The sequence below is a fragment of the Medicago truncatula genome, chromosome 3 (genome assembly GCF_003473485.1).
Source record: "Medicago truncatula cultivar Jemalong A17 chromosome 3, MtrunA17r5.0-ANR, whole genome shotgun sequence".
Classification (NCBI taxonomy): Eukaryota; Viridiplantae; Streptophyta; class Magnoliopsida; order Fabales; family Fabaceae; genus Medicago; species Medicago truncatula.
In genome coordinates, this window is record NC_053044.1 from 49,881,662 (window position 1) to 49,899,711 (window position 18,050).

Here is an 18,050-nt window from a genome sequence, read left to right on the forward strand (position 1 = left end):
CGAAAGCTCATGTTTGATGATATTTCCGAGGCTTGCATGCCTAGGAATGTCCGTTTAATTTCGTAGTTTCTTTTCTCTTGGGCTTTGCCCTCTTTTGTACCAAAAAAAAAAAAAAACATATTTTTTAAATGGTTTACTATGGTTCTTGACTAAATTAACTATGATATCCTCAAATTTATAATTTTCGTAAGGTCTGATGTAACAAAAAAAAAATAACTTAAGTTAAGAATCATATAAAAAACATCTAAGAAAACACACCTACATTTCGTTTTATCACATACTTAAAAATTATTTAAAATAAAAATAACATGGAAGTAGAAGTAGAATTTCAGTCTTCTTTATCCTTAGCAATGAGATAAAGACCTACATTGATGTTGGTTTGACAAAAATAAGAACAAAATAAAATTGTTTTTTTTTACCAATAATAATGATCAGATCAAAGGATGTTTTCTCTTATTTTTACCTAACTAACATGCTCATATTTACGTAGTGTCATTAAATTTTAATACTCCGTAGCCTACAACATGAAGAAATATTTACTAAATATAGTTAAATTTGTATCAAAACAAATTGATGATACTTTCGTTCCTTTGCTCTTAGAGTGTGTTTGGATGGGGGAATGTTTTGAGGGAATTCAACTACTTTAAGGTGAATTCTATTGTTTGAATCCACCTCAAAATAATTGAATTCCTTCAAAACATTACATTACCTCAAAATATTCCCTCATCCAAACACACTCTAAGGGTTCAAGCAATACTGCTAAATAAGATGATAATATAATGCACATATAAATTACAGTGACAGCATCAAACTCTCAATAATCTTTACACAATGACAGCAGACAAAGAATAGAAGTTACAGAATAAATATATCACCCTTTTACAACTTTTGCCTAAGTGGTAACAAGAAATTAATTTCTCAGAATAGCACGAATGCAACGAAAAAAGTACAAATTCCAGCCCATAAATCATATTATTAGAAAGTTACAAAAAAAATAAACAAACTTGCAGAGTTAGTAAGATTTGGCAAAAATAGCCACTTCTTCAGCGGGATCTCCTGTCATCAAACATCTTTTAATCCCTTGTGGCTGTTCAAATGGAAAACACCTGATAGTTGCTCCAGTTTCCTCTTTCACTTTTAACTCATCTTCATCGCTGCGACATTGCAAATTTTGACGTTAGAGTTGTTAATCATGGTCTTTATGGTTACATGTTAGTTATTTGTCACCAGTATAACATTTATATAAAAATAAAGGATAGAATTAGAAACACAACCTAGCAGACCAAGGGCCCCTTGCCCATTTGCCTTGTGATATTGCAGATTTAAGATCTTCGTATGAGCTCACATCTACAATATTACTGCAAAAAAAAAAATGTACATCAGTGCATGTCAATTTGCCTGTTTGCTGGGGATGGCATGAACATGTGTGCAATGGGAAGTGCACAACTTGATGACCACAAGGAACTCATTCCAATTGATTTCCTTTCTAATAGAGATTGGAATTACTTTTATCACCGCTAAATCATTAGAGACAGTTCTCAGTCACATTTAGTGTATTGCATTATTTCGAAGAGTGAACTTGGTTTGGTCAGAACAGTGAGTATCTCAAAACTATTTAACTAGGCTAAACTCTAGAAGACTAGAATATATCATTCAGAAGTTATATTCACAACTAAAATTAATAAAAAAATTAGGTCCTGAACCAACAGTCAGATCAGTGGAAGATCCAAATGTCTATCACAAGGAAAAAGCATCAGAAAAGGAACAAACCTATCTCGAAATGCAATTGCCCTCTCCAAAAGAGAAGACTGTATCTCGTCCAACTTGTCTTTAACATACGCCTCCAAAATTGAAGGCTCCATAGAGATTCCAAACACTTTCCCTTGCTTCCCAGGAATATCTCTCCTGGATATCACCACACTTCCACTAGACACGTCACGGGGACCAATTTCAATTCTAAGAGGAACTCCCTGAAATAGGAAGATAAAAATAATGTAAAAATATTCAGATAGTCAAATATGGAAACATCCGGCAGCATAAACAGAATCAATGTGTATGATTTGGTCCCAAAAATGAAATCTATCCAAGTTTAAATCCAAACCTTCATTTCCCAGAAATTGAATTTCCATCCAGGGGTTCTCTGATCTGAGTCATCAAGTTTAACTTTAACGCCAGAGCTTTGAAGAGCTTCTTTTACAGACAATGCTGCATTAAGAACTTCCATTTTTTCATCATCTTTCTTCCAAATTGGTACAATTACCACCTAAACCAGGCAATGCACAGCATGATCTTGTCAAAAATGGAAGATTTATTTTATAATAAATTACAATAAGAAGAACATGTGCTGAAAACTATCCTATATTTGGATGTAGTAGAAGTTTGGAGTGGAAAAAAGAGATTTTGTTTCATTTCAAGTAAGCATTCCCTTCAAATGAGAATCATATAAAATGAGAGGAATGAAATGAAAGAGTATCATGTAACCTGCTAAGCATTCCTAATAATTTTGTAAAGATTAATAATTCTCTAAATTTAGAATTCAAAAAAATGCCTTCATCTCCTCCATTCAAATATACTCTAATTGAAGTTCAGTTATCCGATGCACGAATACATCCAGTGAGATTTTACACTAAGAATCAAGTCACATGTATAAATAAACAAATACCTATAAATTATAAGTTACAGGCAAAATGATTTCATGGAAGAAAATGAATTGAGAACTAAAAACATGACACTTAAAGAGACAGCTTACACTGTGTAGATATCAGACAGTATATCACAATATCGAGATCAGATTTTGAATTTAGTTGAGTCTTATCGGATGTTATGTATGAAATCATTCAGCAAAAGTAGCAAACTTTACATTAGAATAACAACCAAGCCTTATCCCACTAAGTGGGGTTGGCGACATGGATCAAACGACGCCTCAATGTTCCATCATATATAATATCTCTATCCAACTCATTAATCTCTAGATCTTTTTTAATAGTTTCTCTTATAGTTTTTCTAGTTCTCTGCCTCTAGTGATTTGAGTATCCTCCATCTTATCTACTCTCCTTACTACAGAATCTACAGATCCTCTCTACATGCCCAAACCACCTAAGCCGAGTTTCCATTGTCTTTTCTACAAGAAGCGCTACCCCAAGTCTATCTGATGTAGTCATTTCTAACCCTATCCTGTCTAGTCTTACCACACATCCAATGCAACATCCCCATCTCCTCCATGCTTATTTTATTCTTGTATTAGTTGTTTACCGCCCAACACTCTGTTCCATACACTTTGTCCCATATTATTGTGTAGCAAAGCTTACATTATTAACTATATTTGTCTGATTAAGGTGCAAAGTATTCAGACCTCTAAAGATCTGCATTTAACCTAACAAAGATGTCTAAACATGATTTCAACACCAATAGCATAGCATCCAACCATACCTGTATCGGTGCAATCTTTGGAGGAAGCATTAGGCCAGCATCATCTCCATGTACCATGATGATGCCTCCAACAAAACGAGTACTAACTGCCCATGATGTCTGCCAAATATATTCCCTTTGTCCATTTTCATCTGTGAACTGCACAAGCATACATTTTGAGCAGCTGCATCCTCATTGAAAGGATGTAATAAATACTTAAAAAAAAAAAACAGTAACAGCTGGAAGAAGACCCCATAAAAGAAAATGGATAATATATCACATAAATGAATAAAAACAGAAATGGGGAAAACAGAATCTGGATGCTGCAGATACGAAAAGGTTTGCTTTAGTCTTTCAGTAACCACTCATGCTTTATAGCTTGATATTTAGTAAAAATGTTGAGTTATATGATATGGCACAATCAGTATGGCTTGGATTTATCATAAGTATTAGTAGCTTACGAATTTTTGTATAAAATCATAAGTTTCAATTTAAATTGGAAAAATATAAAATGTTACGACTAATTTGGCTCAAATTAGTGTTTTTTGTACAAGTGATAGTAGGACTAGTTGGATTTCCTATTTTAGAAAGGATTGTTGTATAATTGTGAACAGAGTAATTGCAATTTGCAATAATTTTCACTTTCCTAATCCTACCTCCTCTTATTTACAGAAAAACAGCCTCCTTAATCCTACATTAGCTGTAACCGGTGAAAAAATATCATATTACTGAACTTTTGAGTTGATGGCGTAAATTTAACAGTAACAAATAAGAAGTCATGGTTGCACACCATAACTCACAGAAGGAAAAAAAATAATGAAGTATTTAAAGAGACTGAGATAACTGGAAAAATCGAGATTGCTGCTTAAAGTTCAAGGGCCTAAATAAATAACTCAAAAAACATAGCATCTCATTGGCAACTTTATTATATTGAGCCATATATGATTCTAAAAGATAAACTGAAGAAAAAAAATACTCCACAGGAATGAAGTATTTTGTGTTCTGTAACAACATCAGACCTGTGTTTCAAAGGCACGGGAAAAGTTTTGCCCAAGGTTGTGGCTGGTTCCTGCTTGCAATGCTTTTTTGTCACCCATCATTGCCTCAATCGTGTAGGTCTTACAAGCACCAGCAAATGTTTCCACTTTAGATTTTCGACCCGTAATAACAGGTATGGCAGCTTGTTCAAAAGCAAATCTGGTATAGATGTCAATCATTTGTTTAGCCTGCAATAGAGCAGAATATCGTAATCAGTTTATGCTGTCATACAAACTTCTGAATACACTATAATCTTGACGAATAGAATATGTGGACCTCATTTTCTGCCTCTTCTGGAGTTGCGTGAGCAGTATGACCTTCTTGCCAAAGAAATTCAAGAGTTCTAACAAATGGTTTAGTGCGCATCTCCCATCTTGTGACATTTGCCCACTGAAGCACGTTCATTCAACAGGTAAAAGAACAGGTTAGATTGTCAAATCATAGAAGAAAGAAAGTTTTTGCGTACAAACGAAACCAGGTCATCGCTTACCTGATTAATCAAGAGAGGAAGATCACGGTAGCTATGGATCCACTGCGTAAACATGTGATTCACAATGGTTTCACTTGTAGGTCGGACCTGCCACAGCCTCAAGAAATGGAAAAATCAAAGACAAAACCTTAGGTCACAGCTTTTCAACGAATATTGTAGATGACTAATTTCTTCAATTTAGCTTAACACCAAACAATATGTGAACGGAAACTGTCATAACAAAAGGTTGAAGAGCATGCATACCACGAGCTTCTCTTCAAGTTCCTTTCCACCCCCAATTGTCACTACTGCTAACTCCGGACTGAAACCCTCAACATGACTTGCTTCTTTCTCTATAAACGAGTAAGGAATAAACTACAGAACAGATTTGTGAGAAATCATCAAACAAATGATGGGTAATGAAAGTTGATGTTATGGCGATAATCATATACCGCATTATCAAGATATCACTTTGTACAACCCTCATTTTCTTGCACTACAAACCGTACAAAATATAAGCACGGGCTAGCTAGAAAGCACAAATACAAAAACATGACAAGCATACAATACAATATGATCGCACTAACCCAAGTACAAGCAAAATTTAAAATTTAAAGGATTCAATAAAATTATAAAACATCATATAAGATCAACAGAAACAACATAATCTTAAGTAAAAAGGAAGAATTAATACTTAGAAATAAGCATGAATCATAGTAGACATAGTAAAATGCTAAAATTTATTTAACAATACACGTCGAAAAAATTAAGCTAGGAATATCTGATCTGACACTATGGGCTGGCTTGGACTGACTTATTCGAGCTCATTTACTAGCATAAGCAATTGTGACACTGTTTGGGAGAACTTACGAAAACAGATTAAGTTATGACGTGTTCATAAACTGTTTTCAGCTTATTTCCCTAGTTCACTAGGATAGCTTATAAGTTATACAAAAATAGTTGAGTTTATTTTATTTTGTGTTATAGAAATGGCTTATAAGTTGACTTTGTTGTGCCTATATAAGCTGCAAAATAAGTTGTTTATCCAAACAAGGCCATATAATTGATTTAATAAAACTACTATCAAAATCATTAAAGTAAAACAGGTGCCTCCTATGCAAACAGATTGCAGAGATATATATAAAATTAATTAAGTATGATAATTAATCCTTACCTGTGGAAAATACATGTTACTATGTCCAGTCTCCTTGAATTTCACATTCAAATAATCCTACACAAACAAAAATAAATAAATTAAAAAGATAAGAATTGAAACAAAAAATAAACGCGAGTGAAGAGAAAAAAGAATGAACCTGAATGGCTTCCCAAATTGCGTAACCATAGGGACGAATAACCATTGTACCGCGAACCGGACCGTAATCGGCTAATTCAGCATTGGCTATGATATCGAGATACCACGCATTGAAGTCTTGTGACCTAGGTGTGATGACTCGGTCAGGGACTCGATTCTTCGAGTTGTCGACTCGGTCTTTGGTCTCTGCTGCAGTGGTTTTGGCGGAGAAGGTGGCGGTGAAAGGCTGGTGACGGCGGCGGAGAATGATTGAGGAACGGTGAGAGATTGCGGTTGTTGAGGGAGAGGAGAAGAGGTGAGTGAAAGAAGATAGCTTGAGAGACACCATTTGTGTGGTTTTTGGAGAAGAGAGTGAAAGAGGAAGTAGAGAGTGGGATGAGGTTTTGTTTTGACTAGCTTCTGTTATTTTTTATTTATTTTAAGTAAATAACATTTTTTTTCCAAGTTCAATTACTAATATTTTATAAAAAAAATTTCAAATATTGCACATGTTATACAAATTCATTTCAATACTTCTTTTATGATATTAATGAACTAATAAGAAGATATAAATTATTACTCTAATTATATATACTCTCTGTGTCCTTTAATGTAGCCACCAAATGTAAACCTTTTTTCAAATTACAAGATGCATTTATTTTTTTTCTTCTAAATATGCCCTTAATTAATACTACTAACTTGTCTTTGAAATTTGAAAAGTCAAATTTAATACATACAAACAAAGGACAATTTGGTAATATTAACACACAAAACAGACACATTAATTACACTGACAACTTTTCTTAAGAAATGTGAAAAAAGCAAAGGGGGTTTACATATTGGGACGGAGGGAGTAATACTTTAGATAAGATACAATGATATGATTTATCAAACTAAGAAAATCAAGAGAGAAGGAAGTATGATTATATGTTTAGATTTTTCAAAAATGGTGTTTTCACATAAACTAAAGTGCGGTATTTATACTACTAAATTTTTCACTATTACATGTATGAAATTATTTGTTTTACTGTTCTAAGTTGACATTTAGATAGATAATTGACTCTTACTATTATAAGTTGACATTATGGATAGATATTTCAACCTAAATAGTGAGATATCTATAATTCTAGGATAATTTAGGATTTTATTATTTCTTACAACAAATTCATTACAATGATATTTTTAGTTCTTTTCAATTGAGTATCTTCGCATGTAACTATATAGAATATTCTTTGCATTTTTAAAACTAGATTTGATTATAAGGAATATGGTTAAGTTGAAAGATTAAAAGATCATTTATCATCTCATTCAAGTGTTTTTAGAGCATATATTTCACACAAAAAGGTTAAAAACATATTATAGGATTAATCAATTCATTATAATAATGAGTAGAATAAAAAATATGTACACAAACAAAGTTTATGTCCATCTTAGGGTGCAATTCACTTTCAACTGTAAATTGAGTGGTAATATCGATTATCTCGCAAATCACGTAGTCTTAATTGGCTCCGTCAAAAAAAGTCTTAATTGATATAATATAAACTATCAAAGATTTAATTGACTAAGTTGCACATTTTAACATTAAAAAAAACATAAAATTAAAGGACTCTATTTTGGTTCAGTCCTTTCAAAACCAAATGTCACTAAGTGCACCTTTTAATTAAAATGAGGGACGAACATACTGTTTTATAAAGACTGGCAACAATCTTGAATCAAACATGCCTTCGGCCACCGTGTTCAAATTTAACAGATGGGAAATTAAGAGAAAATTTTATAGTAATTGCAAAAATCATCTAAGAAAATAAATTCAGCAGAACACTAACATGTCATAAAAGGAACCACGTACTATTCGCCCAAAAAGGCAAGGAACTAAGTACTACAAACACAGTTCTAGATAAATTAGCACACTAGGAAACACCAGGCCACAATACCTGAGTAATGCATGAAAATAAATCAAAATTTGATAGGGAAAAAAATAGTAAAAAGGTGGTTTCTGTGAATTTAGCAACAAATAGCCAGAAGCCACATGTTACTTCATATTTAACACCAAAACAACTTTTCTATGTCGATTTCAGTATACAATTTTCAGGCATTGTACAAGCTACATAGGATCAAAACTTCCAATTGCACAGACTCTCCAAATTAATGTTTGGTAGAAAATTGGAGCAGATTTCAGCCAAGTAATCTGTTCGTAGAGGGTTCAAATTTAATTCTCCTGAAACTGATGACCACAGCGAGTGCATGTGTAAAAAGTAGTCTGCCCTTCATCCGCCGATCTCATCTGAAATTAGGTAAGATTTAGATACATAAATTTTGAGTACTAAACTAGCTTCAAATTAAATTGGCAAAGCTTCATTGTGAAGTCTCATAATACCTGTCTGGTATAAAAGGCAGCTTCACCATGACCACATTTTTCACATGTCTTGTTGACCTGTAAAGAAACATAACACTAAAACATGTAAACATCCGCTTAAAGATCGATCATGTCATTTCATACTGCAGGATGCATTACCTTAGACAATTGCACCTTCTGTTCCTCAATTAGATCGATTCCAAGTTCTCTTCTGATATCCTGCCAACCACAAAGTACACAAGGATCATTTGCCAATAATCGATAATATGTGAATTTGTACGTGCTTAAAATCAAGACACAAATTTTTCTATATTGATATCAAAATCCTAACCTAGATTGATATTTCAAAAAGCCAAATTATTCATTCATACTTCTAAAACAGTGATCTTTTCACTATATCCCACCACGACAAAGTAAATCAAGGTATCGTTTACTTGGCTGGGAGCTTAGATCAGGGAAAAATGCACTATGGTGTAAAGTGATGAAAGGTAAATATAACAGAGCTAATATGGAGGAGGATATAGTAATAGCAACAACAGCTGGTTCTGCATTGTGGAAGACTATAGTGAGGGCGTGGCCGAATTTCGCTCAATATGAGTATCGTTCTGTTGGTAATGGAATGATTACAATGGCTTGGAATCTGATAGGTGTGTGTGTGAATTGATGAATAACACAGTGACAATTGATATGAGAAATAAACTGTAATTGTATTACTGGAAGAACAATTACAATTGCTGTAATATGGATAAGACAAAATAACAAACTGATAGTGTTAGCTATCAGTCCCAAGCACGCAGTGCTCCCCAAGAAATCACTAAGAAGTGACCCCACACAAATAACAGAAAATGATAGGATCCTTATTCTCTCTGACACCTTCCACTTAAGTAGGCACATTCTCATGCACCTCTTGTAGCCACGTCATGCTTCTTTCTTTTCCTTGTGTATACTTTCCAAGTCTTATGATTTAGCCCATAATCAAGGCCCACAACTTCAGTAGTCTCATTGTTAGCACCTCTTCTATCAATACCTCCTTCCTTCAAAACATCCTTGTCCTCAAGGATAAATTCTGGAAACTGGCCACGCAAGACATCATCATCTTCCCAAGTCACATCATCTACAGACTTATGCTTCCACTGAATCAAACTTTGTGGAACTGTTACCCCTTCCCTCACAGTTACTCTAGAACCCAGCACTCTTTCAGGATAGTGATCATCTTCTGCAGCCAACTCTAATTCCTTAGGAAGATCTCCCTGCACATCAAAATCTCCCACAGCCTTCTTGAGCAAAGATACGTGAAAAACTGGGTGTATCTTTGATTGATCAGGCAACTTCAATTTGTAGGCCACCTCTCCTACTTTTGCAATTATCTGAAAAGGACCATAGAAGCGAGCAGCAAGCTTCTGGTTGATTCTCTTAATCACAGAATGTTGTCTATGTGGTCTCAACTTGAGGAAAACCCATTCTCCAACTTCAAACTTAACATCCCTTCTCTTCATGTCAGCATATTTCTTCATCTGTTGTTGAGCTCTTAACAAATGCTCTTTCAGTTGTGACAAAGCTTCGTCTCTTTCATTTAGTTCTAAAGCAACAGCTGCTACTTTAGTTTCATTGCTCAAAAACCTCAGCATATTAGGAGCTTGTCGCCCATAGACCACCTCAAAAGGAGTTCTTCCAATGGAGATGTGATAGGTGGTATTATACCAGAATTCTGCCCAGGGTATCCAATGTGACCAAGACTTTGGCTGTTCAGAAGCAAAGCACCTCAAATAGCTTTCTAAACACCGATTGAGGACCTCAGTTTGTCCATCTGACTCCGGATGATAAGAAGAGCTCATATTCAGCTTAGTACCTTGTAGCTTGAACAACTCTCTCCAAAAATGGCTGATAAAAATAGGATCTCTATCACTGATGATAGATTGTGGAATTCCATTCAACCTCTATTTCTTCATCGCTTTCAGCTCCTTCCACTTCCAGCGCTACAATCTCTCCTTCTTCGTTCAAGGTTTCTCCCTCTCCCAAGATCAACACTCGCATCGCACGTTCAGGACACTTATGGAGGGTGGGATGATACTTACCCCCACATCTGAAGCACAACCCTTTTTCTCGCCTCTCAGCCATCTCTTTGTTGTGGATGCTTCGAATTCCCTTCCATTTCTCTGTAGATCCAGAATTTTCACCCTTCTTTGCAGTAGAAAACACAGAGGCCGTTGAATTTGAGTTAGATCCCGTCAAACCCGTTTTCTGAACCGGGTTGGCCCGACTCCCATTTCCAGATCGGGTCGTGTTCTGGTAAATTGACCCGCTCCGATCCCTCATCTGTGACCCAGCCCAATCATTACGGCCCACTCTCTCATTCGCTCCTTTCCTTCCATAGGATTTGTCATCGTCGTCTTCCTCCTTCAACTCATCTTCAACGTCCTTCGCCATACGCATCATTTGCATCCTGCTCTGAGGATTTAATGTACGCACCCTTCTCCGGATCTGGGGTTGTAACCCACTCATGAAGTATCCCAAATACTGTTCTTCAGGAAGCTTCCCCACCTGAGAAGAGAGTAACTCAAACGCTTCCACATACTCTTCCACGCCTCTTTTCTGACGTAAGGTGGACAATTCTTCGAACGGATTCTCTAATTGACGACCACCATAACGAGCGATCAGCGCTTTCTTCAATTTCTCCCAAGATAATTCATCCTCTGTTTCCATCAACAGATTAAACCAATGAATTGTTGTTCCTTCCATGCTAAGGCGTGCGAGTTTTACGCGCATCTCCTCCGACGTCTTCTGTACGTCAAAGTAGATCTCAGCTCTAGTAATCCATCCTACAGGATCGTCTCCTTCAAACACCGGCAACTTAACCTTCTTTCCGGAAAGTCGCGATTCCTGAAATTGGTTGGCGGAAGATTCACTCGTCTGAGTAAACTCCGGTGATGGTCGCTTCTCTAGCTGTTTGCTTAATTCACTCAACACAGCGCTCTGTTGTTGCATTGTAACACTCTGTTGTTGCATCTGTTGCGAGAGTACCAACAACGCTGACTTCATCTCACCCATCTCTGCTTCTAGGGCGTCAACTCTTTCTCCCATCTTAGGCTTTGGTGGCATCTACAATTCCGGTACGGTGGTGATTTTGATCCGGTAGGTCGGACCAATTGATAGGTGTGTGTGTGAATTGATGAATAACACAGTGACAATTGATATGAGAAATAAACTGTAATTGTATTACTGGAAGAACAATTACAATTGCTGTAATATGGATAAGACAAAATAACAAACTGATAGTGTTAGCTATCAGTCCCAAGCACGCAGTGCTCCCCAAGAAATCACTAAGAAGTGACCCCACACAAATAACAGAAAATGATAGGATCCTTATTCTCTCTGACACCTTCCACTTAAGTAGGCACATTCTCATGCACCTCTTGTAGCCACGTCATGCTTCTTTCTTTTCCTTGTGTATACTTTCCAAGTCTTATGATTTAGCCCATAATCAAGGCCCACAACTTCAGTAGTCTCATTGTTAGCACCTCTTCTATCAGAATCATAGTTGGATTGCCGTGGATTATAAAATTGCTGATATAGATATACCCCCAAATCTGCAGCAAGTTTCAGTGGCAGCAGGATTGGTGGATGAAGTGGAAATCGGAATGACCAAATGATTGATTGGTTGCCTAGTGAAATTCAAATCAAGATTAAATATATTCTGCCTCCACACCAGGAGTTAGGGGCTGATATGAATTTATGTCCGGGAGATGTGTTTGGCAATTTCACAGTTGCCAGTACTTATTCTCTATTATGTGATCATGCTTCTATGGACAGAAATGACAACTGGAAAAGAATTTGGAGGCTGGGGGTACCTGAGAGAGTTAAGAGCTTTTTGTGGCTTGTCCTTCATGGGAGCCTAATAACTAAAGAGAGAAAGAACAAAATACATTTGAGAACTCCGTATTGTATCCATTGTAGAGAGCAAATTGAAACAAAACAACATGTGTTGATAGATTGTTCTCAAGCACTTGCCATTTGGCTGAATGTGGTTCCTACAAGCATGAGGAGATTTTTTTATTTTTTTTTATAGCATTCTCTTTGACGGGGTGGGTTTAAACGTGAATTGCACAGTTGAATGGGAAAGTAATTTGCAGTGGAGAGACTATTGGGCTTTAGCTTGTCATCATGTTTGGAGTTGGAGAAATAAAGAGATACACAATGAGAATTTTTCTAGACCAATTAACACATGGAGAGAAGCACTTACCAAATTGAAGGAGTATTATATGGCTCAGGGATATTTCAAAAAAAAAATATGGCTCAGAGGGCTGAAGCTGTGATCAATGGCAGCATGCACAACAGGTTCAGATCAGTTGGAAACCTCCTTTGACGGGTTGGGTAAAATTGAATAAGGATGGAGCCAGCATAGGCGAGCTTTGGGGAGTTTTGCTTGGGCTTCAGATGGTGATTGATCGAGGATTCAAGGCGGTGGAGACTGGAGTTGTGTATTGATTCCCAAGCAGTTATCATGATTCATGAGTATTAAGAAAGGGTGTGTTAGTGCCAATGGTTGGAGACCAGTGCAGAAAATTCGGCAACTAATGGAGCGTGAGCGGGAAATAACGATAAGTCATTCTTATCGGGAAGCGAACATGTGTGCAGATGGACTTGCTAATATTGGATGTCGTAGTAGCACAAATTTAATAGTTTATGATGATTGTCCTAATCAGATTAGGCAGGTGTATCTTGATGATGTAGAGGGAGTTCCCACTCCTCTTTTAGTTTAACGGTAGTTTCTTTTTCTTTCTTTCTTTTTTCTGGGCTTAGCCCTCTTGTATCCAAAAAAAAAAAAAAAACAGTTTATCGTAGATCTGTGAATTATATGTGCCTAAGTCATAGCAGAGGTGGACATAATCAATTTCATCTAAACACACTAGCATTGAACATGGATGATATATGATAAGAGTGGTATTGTGACTCTGTTCAAGAAGAGCCAGTCTCCAGAAAATAGAGAAGAAATCTAGAATTAGAAGAAAGAAGTTTGGAGCAATTTTTCTCTGCTAGTTCATTCATCACTCGTCAATATAGTGATGATCCTTTGCAAAGTGTGCAGTGGTTTCAATATACTCTCTATCCAAACACCTAGTCACTCAGCCGTAGGAACTATAAGCCAGTTATAGAACATAGTAATATAATCATAGGATAGGGGATGGATATAACATGCTTAAATTGGTCAATAAAACTAAGATCTGCAAAAACATACCTCAGCAGAAATTGTGTAACTTATTTCCTTTCCTTTAATATCTGAAGAAGACAAGGACATTCAGTTAGGACTTATAATGGGTTTTTTAAACACAAAAAATATTAGTTCACTTGCGCACAATATGCACAACAAATTGTTTACTGCATATGCAAGGACAGTAATGATCTAAAACACACATTCTTACATCCAGAAGCACCATAGAAGCCTATTCTGACTGATGAATCATAAAATAGCTTACATATACAGTGTCTTCATTTGTAATCAGTTGAGGGAACCGTGAGCATTGTTCCACACAAGTGACAGAACAAAAAATCGCGACCACGTGAATACATTGGCACTGTTTTAGGGTTACCTCGCCGGAGAAAGGGTTGCGTCGTCGGAGACGTGGTCCGGCACAGGGAGAAGTTGCGCACAGAGATGAAGTATTGCCGCCACAGGAGAGAGAGTGGGAGGTTCGCGGCGGCGGTGCCGCTGGTCTGGGTGGCTGAGTTTCTTCTTCTCTTTTTCAGTTGTTGAGTTTTTTGGCGAGAATAAAAGGTAAGGGAATGGGTGAAAAGTATATAACAACTAAGGGGTAGAGAGATGAGGTTTTCCACTTTTGCCCTTGTCAACAAAAACGAAAATTGCTCTGTTTACCACAAATCACAGCCAGGCTTTCATGACAATTCATAACAATCAACCACCGCCGTAGTCATCACACTAGATCAGGTGGACTTGCATATTTGGAAGACTTGCGATGTGTTTTTGTTCAATGTTTTTTGATTAATTAAGATGCTAAAGATAAAAGAAGGATAATACCTTAGCGGTGGTGCTGGATAAAAGCAAATAGATTTTCTTGCACATGCTGTAAAATGCTAATTATGATGAATAAAATATACAATAGTCTCAGTTTTATCAAAGATTGTAAAAAATAAAAAATATCATTAAAAGGTAAACTCGTTGCCTCTCCCTCTTATTTTTATTTTGACGTCATTGCCTCTCTCTTTTGATCCCATTTATATTTATTTTTTTTATTATATTTATATATAATAAAATCAAATTATTGTAAATTTAATGAGTTATTTTAACGACTAAATTAAAATATTTCAAATATTTAATCAAGCAAGTAAATATAATAATTTAATTGTGTTTGAAAAATGTATTTTAATTTCTTAATGAAGTAAAATTAAAATTAAACTACATTAACTTCATTACAAAATTAAACAATTATAATAAAATTGTATAGTATTAACTTTCTTAGTATAAGGATATTTTGGTCTTTTTCAAAATTAAACACACTTCTCTCTTCTCTATTTCTCTCCTTTCTCTCTCGTAACAAACAACCTATTAAATCTACTCTATTTCTCTCTTATTTCTCTCTTCTCATACTCTCTCTTACCTATTTCTCTCTTCACAATTTCTCTTCTTAACCAAACGACCCTTTAAAAACTAATGAATAGTACATAAAACTTATTTATTTATATAAGTTCAAACGGACTTCAAGCAGTAAACTCATTTGCCCAATAATGACTTGAATGACACTTAGTAGTCAATGATTAAATAAGGTGATTTTTATTTTGTTAAATACATGAAATAACAATAGCTACTTGAAAAAGTGAAGGAGTCGGAGTTTGTAGCCCGATCATATCGTTCAGCTTAACAATTGCATCATTTTTTCCGTTTGAGTTGTCACTTATGGATAATGTGATTGTGTAATAATAACAACAGTGTCCATCAGTCACAGTTCCGTTGCCCCAATATCACCCTCCATATATTTCTTTTCTTTTCTTTTTATGGGCATTGACATACAACAACTAACCACATTAACTAATAAACCAACAACTATTTGAAATTTAATGGCAAATTGTGAAGTTTTCTGCATCTTGCAAGCCATCACCTATAATGGTATTTACCGATCTTTCTCTCTTGTGAGTTGTTAATGTTAAAGTGAGATAACTTAACTCTTGCATGTTTTTATAGTTGTTGAATGAAATCTTGTATCTTGGACTCTTCCCCAAATTTACTATTTGATGTTTATCATGTGAAATTAGAAATTGTGGGTTATTTGCCTAAACAAGATGAAATTATCATAAGAAATAAAAAATAGCCTTAATTTGACTCATAAGTAACTTTAATTAACTTGCCTATCAATATAGCCTATAGGTATGCATGTTTTCTTTTTCTTTATTTTATCCCTTATTTGTGATCAAACCGTACTTTTTGACAGCAAAGATGAACATTCATATTTAAATTGAATAAAGGTCATTACAAATGATAGAATCAATAGGGTTTGGGACAGTTCCCACCCAACTAGAACCTACATTACTAGAGATGCAAGCCAAGCCAAGCCAAGCCATGAGCTGCTTCATTCTTACATTTACTAATCTGAACTGCAATAAAATTGTTTATCAAAGAAAGTACAGTAAATCTAAACCGTCAAGGATTGCAATATCAATAATATCTGCCACTTGCAAGAAATCATGGACACATTTCAAGCATGTATATAGAATGGAACATATTCAAAGATATACTGTATTTCATCTGCCGTTTTTCTGTATATGTAATATGTTGAATAAGAGTATCCGTAAGATAGAAATGTAAAATTAGCAAGTTGATGATTTTCTTATTACCTCTACTTTTTAGTTTTGTGCATCACTGTTTCATCACCATTGAGAATGATTTTAGTGTTAAGAGATAGGTGACCATCACCCCGGTAATCTGTATAAACCTGCTTGTCTGCTTTGAAGTTTTTTGTTGAGTGACTTATTAGCTATGTAGCAAATGACACTTCAAATTAAATGTGTGTTGGAGGATCCAACATGTGTCGGTGTCCGACACTAATAGGTGTAGTACATTCGAACACTTTCATTTATCAAATTTTACCAGTATATGTCAGGGTGATATCCAATGGTTGTGTCTCGTCTCTATAAGTGCATTTATAACTTACGTTAGCCACTTAATTTTTGTAGGCTACATGGTCTATATAAATGGTAATATAAAACCCTCATAAATTTTTTTATAAAAAATAAAATGAAATTGGAAGGAAAGATGAGAAATTGAGCGATACTTAGTACTTCTGCAAGTTTCTCAGGCATGGTAAGAAACAGTCACTTGTACTACTGTTGCAGATAGGAAAAATGATTAGAGAATATTCCAGAAAAATGAAAGGTTATGAAAGATATCATACTAAGGAAGAAGGAGGATTCTACAGCTTTAGAAGAAAGAAGTGTTTTAACGTGATTTCAAATAGGAAGCAATGTTAGCAGTATTTGAAGCTTAAGTTTCGTGGAGTTATGCAATACTCCATATATATCTTGCTTTCTTTCTGTAGAAGTAGAGCTTCGATGACATGTTTAATCTTCTACCTTTGAGATATTGAAGAAATCTAAAATGATTGTAAACGTATGAGATTGAAGAGCAAAGATTTAACATGCCAAGTAGGTGTGTGGATGACTGAATAGGAGAAGATTTATGACAACAGGTTACCCTTTGTTGAGGGTGGAAAGAAAGGAGAGGGGTCAAGTGAGTGGATGTCTGTATTCTACTAATGTCCCACATCGTCTAATGTAAAAGCGAAGCTGAGCTGCTTGCATATAAAATGAAAGGAACTCTTCTCTTGTTAAGCATGGAGCCTTGTGATGATGACATAGCGAACTATTCTTTCGCCTTTTACTAAAGAATACCGTGTCAGCGTTACTATTTTTGGCATACGCTAGTTTTTGGAAGAGTCTTCTTAATTGAAGGCTCTACAATATTAGTTTGAATATTTTGTTAGGCTTAATACATGCTTTGGTCTCTTAATTTATTTTCGAATTTTATTTTGGTGCCTTAATTATAAAGTGTCTCAATTCGGTCCCTTATGTCTTTTGTTGTTATCTCTTTTGGTCCTATCCGTTACATTTTAACTGTTTGATCTATTTTTCAAATAGAAATTGTTGGATCATGTAGGTTTATTGTACAGTTTGATCTATTTTTCAAATAGAAACTGTTGGATTGTTTATTGTAGCGGTGAATGATTAACATCTGATTTTTTTGAAGCCAAAAATATAATATTCCAGATTTTTTTATAAAATCATTTCGAAATGAAAGAAATTGAAAAAATAAAATAAAATTTACGAAATTTTTAAAAAAGGTCAGATTTTTTTTTTCGAAAAAAAAAGGTTTATACAAAATTCTGGAAAATATTTTTTTTCAAATTTTAATAAAAAATCTGGAATATATTTTTTCGAAAAAAAAAAATCTGACCTTTTAAAAAAATATTTTAATACAAATAATT

The 18,050-nt window shown here is 35.1% G+C and overlaps 2 protein-coding genes and 1 non-coding gene across 3 annotated transcripts; 1 reads left to right on the forward strand and 2 right to left on the reverse strand.

The window, feature by feature from the left end:
* Positions 1-769: 769 nt before the first annotated feature.
* Positions 770-6,615, reverse strand: LOC11420887 (proline--tRNA ligase, chloroplastic/mitochondrial). The gene is made up of 11 exons (XM_003602916.4): positions 6,229-6,615; positions 6,090-6,146; positions 5,180-5,290; positions 4,937-5,023; positions 4,723-4,836; positions 4,428-4,634; positions 3,430-3,567; positions 2,102-2,263; positions 1,771-1,970; positions 1,275-1,358; positions 770-1,154 (listed from the first exon to the last, which is right to left on the reverse strand). Exons 1-11 carry the CDS (start codon positions 6,553-6,555, stop codon positions 1,013-1,015), a joined length of 1,629 nt encoding a protein of 542 aa, XP_003602964.2. The 5' UTR covers positions 6,556-6,615; the 3' UTR covers positions 770-1,012.
* Positions 6,616-8,012: 1,397 nt separating this feature from the next.
* LOC112420268 (DNA-directed RNA polymerase I subunit RPA12) lies at positions 8,013-13,855 on the reverse strand. Its single transcript, XM_024779038.2, has 4 exons — positions 13,796-13,855; positions 8,719-8,778; positions 8,581-8,637; positions 8,013-8,487 (listed from the first exon to the last, which is right to left on the reverse strand). Exons 1-4 carry the CDS (start codon positions 13,853-13,855, stop codon positions 8,413-8,415), a joined length of 252 nt encoding a protein of 83 aa, XP_024634806.2. The 3' UTR covers positions 8,013-8,412.
* Positions 13,856-17,403: 3,548 nt separating this feature from the next.
* LOC112420600 (U5 spliceosomal RNA) lies at positions 17,404-17,520 on the forward strand. The gene has a single exon (XR_003010771.1). It is a non-coding gene; the product is annotated as a U5 spliceosomal RNA (small nuclear RNA).
* Positions 17,521-18,050: the final 530 nt, after the last annotated feature.

Excerpts from the sequence above, each read along its gene's own strand:
- LOC11420887 (XM_003602916.4), bottom strand. The coding sequence starts at position 6,555 with ATGGTGTCTCTCAAGCTATCTTCTTTCACTCACCTCTTCTCCTCTCCC. Across the intron at positions 3,568-4,427 it reads CCCGTGCCTTTGAAACACAG|TTCACAGATGAAAATGGACA; the intron begins GTCTGATGTTGT and ends ATGCTTGTGCAG. Across the intron at positions 2,264-3,429 it reads CAAAGATTGCACCGATACAG|GTGGTAATTGTACCAATTTG; the intron begins GTATGGTTGGAT and ends TGCCTGGTTTAG.
- LOC112420268 (XM_024779038.2), bottom strand. The coding sequence starts at position 13,855 with ATGTCCTTGTCTTCTTCAGATATTAAAGGAAAGGAAATAAGTTACACA. Across the intron at positions 8,779-13,795 it reads GTTACACAATTTCTGCTGAG|GATATCAGAAGAGAACTTGG; the intron begins GTATGTTTTTGC and ends TGTGGTTGGCAG. Across the intron at positions 8,638-8,718 it reads AGAAGGTGCAATTGTCTAAG|GTCAACAAGACATGTGAAAA; the intron begins GTAATGCATCCT and ends GTTTCTTTACAG.